Source organism: Pituophis catenifer, unplaced genomic scaffold, assembly GCF_029215685.1.
Source record: "Pituophis catenifer annectens isolate HBS135680 unplaced genomic scaffold, rPitCat1.0.hap2 SCAF_8, whole genome shotgun sequence".
Taxonomy (NCBI): domain Eukaryota; kingdom Metazoa; phylum Chordata; class Lepidosauria; order Squamata; family Colubridae; genus Pituophis; species Pituophis catenifer.
Genome location: NW_027256888.1, coordinates 2,902,224 through 2,917,455, shown reverse-complemented (window position 1 = coordinate 2,917,455; position 15,232 = coordinate 2,902,224). Strand labels below are relative to the sequence as shown.

Sequence of the window (15,232 nt, the reverse complement as noted above, 5' to 3'; positions counted from 1 at the left end):
TCTTGGCTATTTTTACTGGCTTTTCCCAGCCCTGTTGATTTTCATTTACGTTCCTCTAGACTTCTCCTGGTTGAGACCCCAAGGAAGTTTCTGCATAGCTGTCTATGGAGATTCTCAGTCACCCAGGTCATGGTCGTCCGAATGGTGCTTTTTTTCAAGAGGCAACTGTGGACTTTCTTGTTTTTTTTCTTTTGAAGACATTTCGCTTCTCATCCAAGAAGCTTCTTCAGCTCCGACTGGATGGTGGGGAATAGAAGGACGTATACTCCTTGCAGACAGTTGGTCATTTGCATTCTTTTAGAGAGTCCTTCAGGCCCCTTGGAGGTTTATCTGTGTCCTCAGGGTCCCCTGAGTGGTGCAAATGGGTTTGGAGCCTTCTTGGAACTGCTGAAAGGATCTGTACTGTATATTGGAGGTAGATGATATTGTATTCCTCCTTCTCTTTTGAGAGGCTGTTCAATTTTGACATAGATGGCCTTTTTGACAGCTGGTTTGAAAGAGGGATCAAAGAAGCCATCTATGTCAAAACTGAACAGCCCTCTCTCAAAAGAGGGGGAGGAATACGACATCATTTATTTATTTATTTGTTTATTTATTTATTTATTTATTTATTTATTTATTTATTTGTTTGTTTGTTTGTTTGTTCGATTTATATGCCGCCCTTCTCCGGAGACTCAGGGCGGCTCCAATCTACAACACGGATCCTTTCAGCAGTTCCAAGAAGGCTCCACACCGATTTGCACCACTCAGGTGACCCTGAGGACACAGATAAAGCTCCAAGTGGCCTCTAAAAAAAGGTTGCAAATGACCAGCTGTCTGCAAGGAGTATAAATTCTTCCCTTCCCCACCATCCAGTCAGAGCTGAAGAAGCTTCTTGGATGAGAAGCAAAACATCTTCAACCCCCCCCCCCCCCCCGAAAGTCCTTTCTGCATTGCTGGCAATTCAGAGGGAAAGGAGGGGGGGGGGGCTTGACTGGTCTTGCATTTTCCTGGGACCCGGCCAGGTGCAGCTTTCCTCCCTCTGCTTTTAAACAGAGAGCCCCCAGGGTTGGCAGGAAGCCTCGGGGTGGAGACCTGGTCCAGGATTTCCTGCAGAAAATAGACAGTTGCCTCCATTCATCAACAAGCTGGGAGTTGGCCTCCTGGCAGAGACGATACAAAAAACACAGATATCTACTGCAAACCCACAGAAAGATCTGGAAATCCATAAAAGTCATGAGAATTGAGGTGGATGATCTGTGCAGGAAATCTATATCAGGTCGTCCTCGACTTAATGGCCACAATTGAGCCTAAAATTTCTGTTGCTCGGTGCGGCAGTTCTTCAGTGAATTTTGCCCTATTTTACAACCTTTCTTGCCACCGTTGTTAAGTGAATCACTGTAATGGTTATGTTAAGCGAGTCTGGCTTCCCCAGTGACTTCGCTTCCAAGAAGGTCACAAAAGGGGGATCACGTGACCCCCCACCCCACCCCACCCGGGGAGACTGCAACCGTCATCGACATGAGTCAGTTGCCAAGCGTCTGAATTTTTGAACCTGTGAGTATGGGGATGCCGCAACGGTCATAATACGAAAAACGGTCACAAGTCACTTTTTTCAATGCTGTTGTAACTTTCAGCGGTCACTAAACTATTGTAAGTCAAGGTGGAATCGTTAAAACTCTGGGAATTTTCTTTTGGGTTTTTGAGATTGTATGAAAAAATATAAAATGTGATTTATGAAAATTAACTGGTTGTCAATGAGAGCTCTGCAGATTTCTTTAACTCTTTTTTAAATATAGGTAGCCTTCGACTTAGAGCAGTTGTAAATGCTTACTTATGGTTGTAAGTGTGAAAAACGAAGTTGCATTACTGAAAAAGTGATTTATGACCGTTTTCACACTTATGACCGTTGCACCATCCCCATGATCATGTGATTTACATTCAGATGCTTGACAACTGGTTCATATTTATGACCATTGCTGTGTCCCGGGGTCATGTGAATCTCCTTTTGTGACTTTCTGATAAGCAACTGAGGAAGCCAGATTCACTTAACAGCTATGTGTCTAACAACTGCAGTGATGAGCCACGGTGGCACAGTGGTTAGAGTGCAGTACTGCAGGCTACTTCTGCTGACTGCTGGGTGCCTGCAGTTTGGCAGTTCGAATCTCACCAGGCTCAAGGTTGACTCAGCGTTCCGTCCTTCCGAGGTCGGTAAAATGAGGGCCCAGATTATTGGGGCCTGACTCTGTAAACTGCTTAGAGAGGGCTATAAAGTACTGTGAAGCGGTATATAAATCTAAGTGCTATTGCTATTCACTTAACAACTGGGACAAGAAAGGTTGTAAAATGGGGTAAAATTCACCTAACAAATTTCTCACTTAGCAACGTAAATTCTGGCTTCAATTTTGGTCGTGCTGTGGTCACATTTGTTTCCAGTTGCTTTAACAGGAACCACTTGGTATCTTTTTTAAAAAAAATGTATTTTCTGTTCACTTTTGCAGCACTATTGAAACTGTACTATGAATGGTGAAACAAGAGCGGAGGTGGTAACTTCACCACCTCCAACAGCGCCACATAAAGAGAGATATTTTGACAGAGTTGATGAAAATAACCCTGACTACTTGCGAGAGAGGAATATGGCCCCTGATCTTCGCCAGGATTTCAACATGATGGAACAGAAGAAGAGAGTATCCATGATCCTCCAAAGTCCAGTAAGAATATATAATCATTTCCCCCCCCCAATGCATGACCAAACGAAGAAGCATTTATATAACAAGTTAGATCCTAAGAATGCATAGCAAGCTGCAAGAAAAAAAATGAGAAAATTTAATTAATTTAATTAAAATGCTCTGTGTTTAAAAGAAAATTTCAAACAAGATAGATTTAATGTGTGACCGAAGCCAGAAAAGTCTCTTAAAGTGCACATGTGTGTGCTTCCTTGAAAAGTACTGTTTGTCTCTTGTTTTGTAGTTCAGATTTCTAATGCAGTTTCATTTGGGGAAATGGTTCTGTGTGGGTGAAAAAGCCTTAAATAGCTCTTGAATCCATTCAGCAAGCATTATGTATTTTTCTTCTTGCTGTTGTTACTGAACCAAAGCAGTGATAAAATACCAGAATATTACACTCTAATACTGCAGTACATGGACTTTAGAGAATTAAGGGGTGATACAGGGCAATTTTTTCCCACATAAAGATTGGTAAATCAATGTAATCAAAGCTACACAATATTCTGTGACACCCTCCCTCCTTGAAAAGTCCTACGGATACTTGATTTACTACTGTTTAATGATGGAACAGAATTACAACTGTCTTCGGAAAGATGCTTTATGGCCCACAAACAACTTCTGGCCATCAGGCAAACGTTGCACACGCATCCCGAGATCACATGATCTGGATGCTCAGCAACATGTTCGCACTTACCACTGTGTGTCAAATACCCTGTAATTATGTGATTGCCAATTGCAGTCTTCTCTGCTGGCTTCCCCATAAAATCATTGGGGAAACCAGTAGGGAAGGTTTGTAAGCTGCTGCCACCTGCTGAGAAGACTCCCTCCAATCTCTGGAGGCTAGCTGAAAGAGTTGCTTCCTGAAGGGCGCTGAAATTCCCTCAAGAGAATTTCCTTCAGAGTTGCCTGCTGAGGAGAGGTGAAATTCCCTCAGAGAATTTTCCTCAGAGTTGCTTCTGAGGGGAGCTGAAATTCCCTCAGAGAATTTTCCTCAGAATTGCCTCTGAAGGGAGTTGAAATTCCCTCAGAGAATTTTCCTCAGAGTTGCTTCTGAGGGGAGCTGAAATTCCCTCAGAGAATTTTCCTCAGAGTTGCCTGCTGAGGAGAGCTGAAATTTTCAAGCCAGATCCTAAAAATTTCCGCTCCATTCCTGCACCCACCGAAGGAACCGGCTTTTACGCAAGGAGTTGGACACCAAGTCAAGTCCACGGCTCCTTCAAGCGGCCTTTTCACATGCACTGTTGCTCTGTTATTAGGCATTCTGTGAAGAGTTGGAATCCATGATCCAGGAACAGTTCAAGAAAGGGAAGAACCCTACAGGCCTGCTGGCTCTACAACAGATTGCAGACTTCATGACGGCCAGCGTTCCCAACGTCTACCCACCAGCTCCACAAGGAGGCATGACTGCCTTAAACATGAGTGAGTCTGAGAAGAGGGGGAAGGGCTGATGACACCTTGGCTGTACAGGTAGTCCTCAACTAACGACTGCAGTTGAGCCCAAAGTTTCTGTTGTTAAGTGAGTTTTGCCCCCATTTTACGACTTTTCTTGCCACAGTTCTTACATTTATTTATTTATTTATTTATTTTATTTATTAGTCATATTTCTATGCCGCCCACTTTCCGAGGACTCTGGTTGGCTTACACCAAAGACAGTATACTAAATAGTATATTGCCCCCAACAATCTGGGTCCTCATTTTACCCACCTCGGAAGGATGGAAGGCTGAGTCAACCTTGAGCCGGTGAGATTTGATCCGCTGATCTGCTGAACTAGCAGTCAGATGAAGTAGCTGCAGTACTGCACTCTAACCACTGCGCCACCTCGGCTCATGAATCACTGCCGTTGATAGACATTAGTAATCCGGTCGTTAAGTGAATCTGGCTTCCCCATTGACTTTCCTTGTTAGAAGGTCTCAAAGGGGGCTCAACATGACCTTGGAATAAAGTGACGGTCGTAAATAAGAACCGGTCGCCAAGCCTCTGAATTTTGATCCCCTGTTCGTGGGGGATGCTGCAAAATTCGTAACTCTGGAAAAACGGTCCTAAGTCACTTATCTTTTCAGTGCCCTTGTAACTTTGAACGGTCACTAAATGGACTCTTGTAAGTCGAGAACCAACTGTAGTAGTTTTGCATTTTAGCAATGATTTTAATTGCTAAATCAGAGAGAGAGACGTTCCCTATTAAACTGTGTTTTTGCCGGTATCTTTTCTTTCAGGCCTCGGTATGGTGACCCCCGTGAATGATCTGCGGGGATCAGATTCCATCGCTTACGAGAAAGGAGAGAAATTACTACGGTGCAAATTGGCTGCTTTCTACAGACTGGCCGATCTCTTTGGCTGGTCGCAGCTTATTTACAATCACATCACTGTGAGTATTGCAGTTCCCCAGGAGAAACAAAACGGGGGGCGGGGGGAAATTCCATTCACATCCAAAGCAATAAAGTTATGACCCGCATAAAACTAAATTATACAAAATTGTCTTTAGCCTGTTCTCTGGGCAGTCGTTCTACGTAAGAATGCCCACGCACCCTCACCCCCAGCGGGGCAGATTCTCACATAGAACGACTGCCCAGAGATAGGGGACATCTGCTTTTCTCTCTTTTTTTTTTAAGGCAAAAGACAATTTTGTATAGTTTTGTCTTTTGCCTTTTTCATGCTGGGAGCATAAACTGGGAGAACCTGCCCCACTGTTTTGGGGGTGGGTGGGCATTTCCTTTCCTTAGAAATTGCCACCTCCTGGTGTAAATTGCCAGGTCCAGTCTTCAGGTGCCTGTTCAGGGTGAGGAATCTAGTAAGCACAGCAAAATAGCATTCTCCTTCCCTCCCTCCCTCCCCTTTTCTCCCCTCCCTCCCTCTCTCCAGGGGTGGGTTCTACTTACATTTACTACCGGTTCGAACGGGGCCGCAGAAGCATTTTGACGACGTCGGGGTCAGTGGGCGGAGCCTCCCGCCAGTTTTACTATTGGTTCTATAGAACCGGTGCGAACCAGGGGCAATCCACTATTGCCTCCCTCCCTCCCCTTTTCTCCCTCCCTCCCTCTTTGTTTCATTCCCTTTCCTCCCTCCCTCCTGCCCTCCCTTTTCTCTCCTTCCTTCCTTCTTCCCTCCCTCCTTTTCTCTCTTCCCTCCCTCCCTCTTTGTTTCATTCCCTTTCCTCCCTCCCTCCTGCCCTCCCCTTTTCTCTTCTTCCCCCCTCCCTCCCTCTTAGTTTCATTCTCTTTCCTCCCTCCTGCCCTCCCCCTTCTTTTCTCTCCTTCCTCCGTCCCTCCTTTCTGTCTCCTTCCTCCCTCCCTCCCTCCCTTTTTGTTTCCTTCTTTTCCTTCTTTTTCCTCTTTGTTTCCTCCCTCCTTCCCTCCCTCTTGAGGAACAGACCTATTCCATTAGCCTTTGTGCTTAAGGGTAGGTATTAGGTTTGCTGTTTCTGCTGAGATCCAAAATAGGGATCCTCTCTGCTAAAGCCTACTTGCTACTACTGATGCGGTTAGCGAGTATCCAGCATCGTTCTGCAGAGGAACCAAAAGGGGGAAATTCAGGTCAGCTTGGGGAGCTTGCAAATCAGCAGAACTCTTTTAGATCTATTGATTTTTTTCAATCTAGCTGAGTTGTGTGCATTTCAGATTTTGGCTGTCACAGCTTTACATCTCCTCCTTCCTTCCTTCTTCATATTTGCAGGTCAGAGTAAACATGGAGCAAGAACATTTTCTGATTGTGCCTTTTGGACTTCTCTACAGTGAAGTTGCTGCTTCCAGCTTGGTAAGTGAAAAATTAAAAAAAAACCTTGAATGTCTTACTCATTGGGCCAATTGGAATCAAATCTTAGATTGGGGCCTTCTTATTTAAGCCTTCATTTCTCAAATACCACCCCTGCAGTCACATGATCTGGATGTTCGGCTAACCTGTTCGCACTTACCACCACCAAGTACTCTGTCAAGTACTCTGTAATTATGTGCATGCCACTTGCAATCTTCTCTGCTGGCTTCCTGCACGAAATCATTGGGGATGCCAGTGTGGAAAAGTGTGCACACTTCCGCCACCTGCTAAGAAGACCCCCTCCCTTCTCTGGAGACTGATTGAAAGAGTTACCTCCTGAGGGGAGCTGAAATGCCCTCAGAGAATTTCCTTCAGAGTTTCCTCCTGAGGGAAGGCCAGATGCTGAAAATTTCCGCTCCATTCCTGCCCCCACATTTAAATCTTGGATTGGGGCCTCCTTATTTAAGCCTTCATTTCTCAAATACGAAGGCAACGCTACACATGATGACAGCCATCGGCCTGCTTTGCTTCCTGTGGGGGATAGTTTTAACGAGATGAGTTAATGATAAGCTCAACCTAAGTGCCTACTGAATTGCTGGGGACAGTGTGTCCATCAACATCCAACAGACATCTGGGACAGAGCATCCTGGTGGACCTATTTACTCCACGGGGTCCCTCTGGATTCACCTGGACTCCTCTGTTGCTTGTGAGCTCCTTCCAAATTTTCCTTCAGGCTCATTCGTGAAGCCCTGTCCTGTTCTTCTATTTCTTTTTCTCCTCCTTCGTGATATCTTTATGCAAATTTTTATTTTCACCAAGGAGCCTTTAAAAATGATTCGCCCCGTTTTCCTCCTGCCACCATTTTAATAGCTGTGACTCAGAGAAATGGGATGGGGAAACTTTTAAGTCTTTCCAGGAGCTCAGCTCAGGTGCACCTTGAGAAGGATAAGGAGCCGTGCTAAAGTTGGAGCCGTGCTAAAGTTAATGTCAGTCTTCCGTGGGCATCAGAAAGTAAGCGTCGCATAAATATGATACAGAGAAACATCACAGTCTAGTTTGAATGTCTACACTGAATGTATAACTGGATGCAACCGGTCATGAAGCCATTGCTAGCCTCTGGAAGCTTTCAAAATGTTGACCTTCACAGGACAAAAGCCTGTCCTTGGAGGGAGCAGGGAATATCCGCTGGATGTCCCCATATATCTAGGGCAGCGGTCCCCAACCTTTCTGACTCCATGGACCGCGGTGGCGAGAAGAGGGGATGGTTTCGTGCGTGATAGCGCCACTTCCATAAATGGAGCTTTGTGTACTCGCCAAATGCTTGTACAGCTCGGTTCTGTTGTCACCTAGGCCCAGATAGTTATTACCAGACACAAATCAGTCCTAAACAAACATATTTTATTAGAACAGTTGAGAATTACTTCATTCTCAGCTTAGTCCAAATTAATTCCAAAACAAGTCCTTCAGAAAAAGTCCTTTGGTCTTATCACAAACCTTTGTCCTTTTGGCATCCTGCCAAAGGCTTTTCTTGGCAAAGCCCCACAAAGAAACAAGAGATGCTGACAAGAAACAAATGTAGCAATGTTGCTTTCCTACAAAGAGTCCAAGAGCCGTTGCTGCTCTTTTAAGCCTGGGGGTTGGGGGGCCCTGATCTAGAGGGTTGACAGGAGGCGGCTGAACCGGGGAGGCTCCTTTCCTCTAGAGAAACCATACCATCCTCTCCGAATTTTCTGGAAGGTGAGAAGAGGCCTCTGGGTTGAGTGCTGCAGAGCTGCTAATGTCAGGCAAATGAGACCGCTTCTCATTCTTACTCTTAATTCTGTATTTTTATTTCTGTTCCTGGATGTTGATACATGCCGCTGTTGTTGCTTCCTGGGCTGTGGCTCTTGTTCTTATTTATGCCTTGAAGGAAGCGGTTTATAAACTCATAAATAAATAAACAGACGCGGCTCATAAAAAGATAACTTGATCGTTGCTAATGAAAAAAATAAGCCATCTTGATGGCGGTCCCACCTTAAGCTTTCAAACCTTGTGGAAGAGCTCAAAGTCCAGATATCTTCCTAAGTCAAATTGCACATGTTGTGTAAAAGTGGTTTGAATTATAATATCATTACCGGATTCCTGTTTCCAAGATGCCTCGCCCTAGAGCCAAGAAAGAATGTGAGAAAAATAAATTATCCAAATGTCCTTGGATACTCTATGGGGTTTCATCTAAACAGAAAAAAATATCCCTAACTGTAAAAACTTTTTCTGCAGATCAGCATCATAAATACTCAACTTCCATTCTCCCTCCCTCCCCCCCTCTCTCTCCCTCTCCCTCCTTCCCTGCCATGCATGACTATTGAAGTGTCAAAAAAAGTTACTACAATTCTTGGTTGTATAAACAGAGGCATAGAATCAAAATCACTTGAAGTGTTAGCACCGCTTTATAGAACCTTATTTAAGGCCACACCTGGAATGCTGCATCCAGTTTTGGCCACCACGTTACAAAAAAGATATTCAGACTTTGGAAAAAGTGCAAAGAAGAGCAAGTAAGATAATCAAAGGCCTGGAGACTAAAACAAATGAAGAACGGTTGCAGGAATTGGGTTTGGTTAGTCTAGAGAAAAGAAGGACCAGGGGGGACATGATAGCAATGTTCCAATATTTGAGGGGCTGCCACAAAGAAGAGGGGGGACAAATTAAAGCACCTGAAGGCAGGACAAGAAAGAATGGATGGAAACTAATCAAGGAGAGAAGCAACCTGGAATTAAGGAGAAACAATTAATCGTGAGAACAATTAACCAGTGGAACAGAAGTTGCCTCCAGAAGTTGTGGGTGCTCCATCACTGGAGGCTTTGAAGAAGAGATATTGTCTAAAATGATATAGGGTCTCCTGCTTGAGGAGGGGGTTGGACTGGAAGACTGCCAAGGTCCCTTCCAGCTTTGCTTCTATTCTATTCTATTCCATTCCATTCCATTCTTCTGTTCTGTTCTGTTCTGTTCTGTTCTGTTCTGTTCTGTTCTGTTCTGTTCTATTCCTCCTCCTCCTCCTCCTCCTCCTCCTCCTCCTCCTCCTCCTCCTCCTCCTCCTTATTCTATTCTATTCTATTCTATTCTATTCTATTCTATTCTATTCTATTCCTCCTCCTCCTCCTTATTCTAGTCGTCTAGTCTAGTCTAGTCTATAAATTAACTTAACTTTCCTCTATTCCTCTATTCCTCTACTCTACTCTACTCTACTCTACTCTACTCTACTCTACTCTACTCTACTCTACTCTACTCTTTTTTCTATTCCACCACACCCACTCACCCAATTCCTATTGTCTTTCAGATGACCGGAGTCTCTTTCCCTCCTGCAGGCAGAGAGTTAGAATAACTTCGGCCTCTAACCCCGTCTTCTGTTATCAGGTCAAAGTCAACTTCCAAGGGGATGTCATTGATCGCGGAAGCACTAACCTGGGGATCAACCCAGCTGGCTTCACGTTGCACTCGGCCATCTACGCCGCCCGCCCGGAAGTCAAGTGCATCGTTCACATCCACACTCCCGCAGGAGCAGCAGTAAGACAGTTCTCTTGTCCTTCTAGCTCGGAAATAGCAAAAAAAGCGTTCATCGCAAGCCACCTAGTGCAGGCAGTCCTCGACTTACGGCAGTTCGTTTTAGTGACCTTTTGAGATTACAATGGCGTTAGGGGGAGGGAAATGACTCAGAGCCGTTTTGCACATTTTATGACCGTCGCGACATTCCCACGGTCACCTGATTTGCGTTCGGGTGTTTGACAGCTGACTCCCATTTATGTCCGTTGCAATGTCTGCGGGGGTCAGGCGATCCCTCTTTTGCGACCTTCTGACAAACTAAGTCAGTAACAGTCGGGTTACTAACTTAGCAACTTCGGTGATTCACTTAACAACTGAGGCAAGAAAGGTCGTAAGGCGGGGCAAAATTCATTTAACAAATTTCTCACTTAGCAACATAAATTCTCGACTCTGTTGCGGTCGTAAGTTGAGGACTACCGGTCATAACAAAGGAGACGGGCTATCAGCATAGGACAGAGATGGGCAGCAATGACAATTTTACAATCTGTGGACTTCAAATCCCAGAATGCCTGAGTCAGCAGGTATGCTGGCTCAGGCATTCTGGGAATTGAAGTCCACCGGTTGGAAAATTGCCATAATTGTCCACCACTTATTTAGGAGAAGCCGAGTTGCCAAAAGGCCAGATCAGCTGCATGATAATGAACCATGCCTTCCATCCATCTACGGTTTGAAGTTGGATGTTCCCAGCAGAGTGAAACAATTTTCTGGACTGAGCCCACAAGTTTTCCGTACTTCAGTAGATTACAGATTTTCAGAATATACTGCATTCCCAACTTTACTCTTTTTTTTCAATAATCTTTTTAACACGTTGGGTAAATATTAAAATAGGTCCGATATTAAGGAAGCCAAAAACGTATAAGCCTGTTTCTCTGAAATAAACATTTCCAACCTAGACAGGTTGAAAAAGGATTTTTGCTACACAGCTTCTGGCCTGTCCAGTAAAATAATCACTTGTTGTATTAATGCTTTCTTGAAATCATAGAATAATAAGTAGGGCTGTATTACTATTATCCCTTTCCTATTTCCTATAGCATCTTATGACTATCACTTTGTTGTTTGTACCTTATGATTTATGTTGATTGCTTTAGTTAATATCCTATGAGTATCACTGAAGGTTGTATCTTATGATTTATGATTGTATTTTATTATTATTTGTGATTTATCACTTGTTACTTGCATGTATACTGAGAGCTTATGCAGCAGAGACAGATTTCTTGTGTGTCCAATCACACTTGGCCAGTAAAAAATTCCTTTCCTTTCCTTTCCTTTCCTTTCCTTTCCTTTCCTTTCCTTTCCTTTCCTTTCCTTTCCTTTCCTTTCCATTCCATTCCTATTCCTATTCCTATTCCTATTCCTATTCCTATTCCTATTCCTATTCCATTCATTTCATTTCATTTCATTTCTATTCTATTATTTCTATTTCTATAGTCTATATATTATATATTCTAATCTAATTTAATTCTTTATTCTATTCTATTCTTCTAATTCTATTCTATGCTATTATTCTAATTCTGTAACTATTCTAATTTCTAATTCAATTCCATTCCATTTTCTATTCTATTCCATTCTGTTCTTAATTTATTCCACTATTATTCTATTCTATTCCATTCCATTCCATTCCATTCCATTCCATTCCATTCCATTCCATTCCATTCCATTCCATTCCATTCCATTCCATTCCATTCTATTCTATTCTATTCTATTCTATTCTATTCTATTCTATTCTATTCTCTATATTCAGTATTCTAATCTAATTCTTCATTCTGTTCTGTTCCGTTCCATTCCATTCCATTCCACTGCACTCCACTCCATCCCTATCCGTCTTATCAGGATTTTTCAAAATGGCTGCTCTCAGTCACTTGCCTCGGTTTTACTTTCCCGTTAGTTTTTGAGAACTTGCTTCCTCCTCAGATATGAGGTTTAGAGATGTCTTTTCCAGATGAGAGAATTGTTCCACCCTTCCCCGCTGCTCCAAAGTTGTCTTTCCTTTGAGAACCGACATTTATAGGTAAGATGATAACCGATTCATATACTGCTGTCAGTAAAATCCGTGATAACATCCTCAGGTATCTGCGATGAAACGTGGCCTCCTGCCCATCTCGCCAGAGGCACTGTCTCTCGGAGAAGTGGCCTACCATGATTACCATGGCATTCTCGTGGACGAGGAGGAGAAAGTCCTTATTCAAAAGAATCTGGGCCCCAAAAGTAAAGTGAGTATCTACACCATCCCATTTTCAAGGAACTGGCAGAAAACGTGGAATTTGTCTGACTCCCAGCGTCTTTGTCTCTGTCCTCGGCTCCTCCAGGTCCTCATACTCCGAAATCACGGCTTGGTATCCGTTGGAGAAAGTGTGGAGGAGGCTTTCTATTATATTCACAATTTGGTTGTTGCGTGTGAGATCCAAGTAAGCAATGTTATTTCTTGATTTATCTATTTCAAGTTGGTTTGGGAAACCGCGTAACCTAAAAGCACGCCTGTGGAAAAGGCGTAGCGAAATTTGAATTTAGTATCGAGCGTGTGAAGGTCCCGACTGACGAACCCAACCGAAGTAAGCACGGCCGAGACGATCCAATCTCTGAATGCAGAACTTTATTGAGTACATCATTCTGCCACCGATGAGGGCAAAACCAGATCTGAACATTTCCCGTAAAAACCCACATAGTCAAAATTCAGGTTCTCTCTCTCTCCCCTCCAATTTGATCAGATCACATTGTCCAATGGAGCCTGCTGGTATTGTTGTCAAGCACGGCTGGCATCTCAGTGTCTGGAACCTAAGTTCCATCTCCCCCTTCCTTCTCCCCATAGTTCGTTGGCAGTCTGAGAAGCGATAATAGTTGCGACAGCAAAAAGCAGCTTTTGACGCTTGGTGGGCAAAAAAAAAAAACCTGCCGTATTTTTTTTTGCCTGGATTTAATTAAAGAGATAAATCCTACTAGAGGGCTTGTAACGTGGCATGCAACCCATATTAAACCGTAAGGTTGGTGCTTGATTTATTTCTTCTAATTATTATTTGCTGTTTACTTTGCAGGTACGAACGCTGGCCAGCGCAGGGGGGGCAGACAATTTGGTCCTGTTGGATCCCAGCAAGTACAAATCCAGGCCTCACTGCCACGAGTCTGCCGCGGGGGAGGGCACAGTGCATCACCCCAAATGGCAAACTGGAGAACAAGAGTTTGAAGCCCTCATGCGAATGCTTGACAATTTGGTAAGCCTGCTGCTCCTCTATAGAGTCCGTCTAGGTGAGATGGGTAGCTGTACAAATATGATAAAGAGGATGGATGGATGGATGGGACAGACAGACAGATAGACCTCTCTTAATATCACGAAGCTCTTGTGGCTGACACCCTCAAGGTTTTGTTCTTCCTTAAGGAGGAGTTTCTCTTCCCCCATCCCAGTGGATTTGACTCCGCTAGTCATTGCGGACTGTAGGGGGCACTGCTCATTTCCGTTTCAAGGCCACTGAGCCAGCCCTGTCCGAAGACATGTCTGTGGCACGTGGTCAGCATGAAGTCACAGAGAGCTGTTACCTTCCCACCAAAGTGGTATACCTATTTATCTACTCGCATTTTGCATCCTTTCCAACTGCTAACGTTGGCAGGAGCCGGAGCAAGTTAACGGGAAGCTCACTCCGTCATGCGGCAATCGGGTCTCGAACGGCTCCCCAGCCAACAAACCCAGCGTCTTAACAGCTGAGCCACTGCGCTTGCCCCTTAAGGAGAACGCAGTTGAGAAACACAAGATTCAAAGCTTGATCATCCACCGCAGTGCCAGAGGAATCTTTCAGCAACACTTAATGTTCCTTTTTCTCACAATAGAAGATAAGTTATCTGTAGCCTCAGGGTTGAATTTGTGGTTCAGGGTTGAACTTATCCGACTAGTTGGGGTAATGAAAGGGCTGTGAGCAAACAGCCAAGCCCAGAGAGCGCTAAGAAGTCCACAATTCATTTTCTTGGGAATAATATCTGTAGATAGAGTTTACTTCCACCTTCAGGGCAGTGTCCTTCACTCCTGGCTTACGTGGTTTGTTCAGGGGAAAGTAGGACCACAAGCTGCCACTTGTTGAAATGACCAGTTCCAAACTTAATTATAAAAGCCTTTAGAGATTCTCAGTCATCCAGGTCATGGTTGTCCCAAAAGTTGCTTTTTCAAGAGGCAACTGAACTTAATCTTGTCTTTTTCTTTGAAGAAGTTTTGCTTCTCATCAGTGGTGAAATCCTATTTTTTTTACTAGCGGTTCTGTGGGCGTGGCTTGGTGGGCATGGTGTGGCTTGGTGGGTGTGGCAGGGGAAGGATACTTCAAAATCTCATTCCCACCCCACTCCTGGGGGAAGGATATTGCAAAATCCCCATTCCTACCCCACTCTAGGGCCAGCTAGAGGTGGTATTTGCTGGTTCTCCGAACTGCTCAAAATTTCCGCTACCGGTTCTCCAGAACCTGTCAGAACCTGCTGGATTTCACCAATGCTTTTCATCCAAGAAGCTTCTTCAGCTCTGACTGGATGGTGAATGGGAGGATTTATATTCCTTGCAGACAGCTGGTCATTTGCATCCTTCAAGGATCCTCTAAAAGGACGCAAATGACCAGCTGTCTGCAAGGAATATAAATCCTCCCATTCACCACCATCCAGTCAGAGCTGAAGAAGCTTCTTGAATGAGAAGCGAAACATCTTCAAAGAAAAAGACAAAGTCCAGTGGCCTCCTGAAATTCTAACCATAGTTACTGCAAAAGGGGTTAGTGAGGAAGGGGGCAGATCCTCCATTATGCCTTCCAAAATCAGCAGGAAAGGGTGGAAAATTCCACAGCTCTCCATGCTTCAGGCCAGAGACATCTCTTGCTACACATGGATGTTAAGAGGACAATAACGTCACGAAGAACATGGGCCCAGGCAGCTGTTGCCCCAAGGGTGGGGGGGCAGCTCTGGGCTGATCAGACCCAGGAGAGCCCAGGCTGAAGGCAAGACTGAAGAACCAGCTCAAAAGGAAGGCAATACAACAACACAACAAGGAGTGTTGTGGAGCAGTGGTTAGAATGCAGTATTGCAGGGTAACTCTGCCAACTGCCAGCAGTTCAATCCTGACCTGCTCCAAGTTGTATCAGCCTTCCGTCCTCCTTAAGTCGGTAAACTGAGGAGCCAGATTGTTGGGACAATATGCTGACTCTATAAACTGCTTAGAGGGGGCTGTCGAAGTGCTATTGCTAGT

At 44.3% G+C, this 15,232-nt stretch overlaps 1 protein-coding gene across 11 annotated transcripts in view; it reads left to right on the top strand.

Moving 5' to 3' along the window:
• Positions 1 to 15,232, top strand: part of ADD1 (adducin 1) — a 50,542-nt gene that overhangs the window by 8,613 nt on the left and 26,697 nt on the right. For all 11 annotated transcript variants that reach the window (XM_070948966.1, XM_070948965.1, XM_070948964.1 and 8 more), the window contains exons 2-9: positions 2,481 to 2,690; positions 3,962 to 4,124; positions 4,920 to 5,071; positions 6,376 to 6,456; positions 9,844 to 9,993; positions 12,096 to 12,239; positions 12,336 to 12,434; positions 13,059 to 13,235. In XM_070948966.1, the coding sequence (XP_070805067.1) occupies positions 2,499 to 2,690; positions 3,962 to 4,124; positions 4,920 to 5,071; positions 6,376 to 6,456; positions 9,844 to 9,993; positions 12,096 to 12,239; positions 12,336 to 12,434; positions 13,059 to 13,235 (1,158 nt within the window). In that variant the 5' untranslated portion in view covers positions 2,481 to 2,498. The remainder of the gene's footprint in view (positions 1 to 2,480; positions 2,691 to 3,961; positions 4,125 to 4,919; positions 5,072 to 6,375; positions 6,457 to 9,843; positions 9,994 to 12,095; positions 12,240 to 12,335; positions 12,435 to 13,058; positions 13,236 to 15,232) is intronic.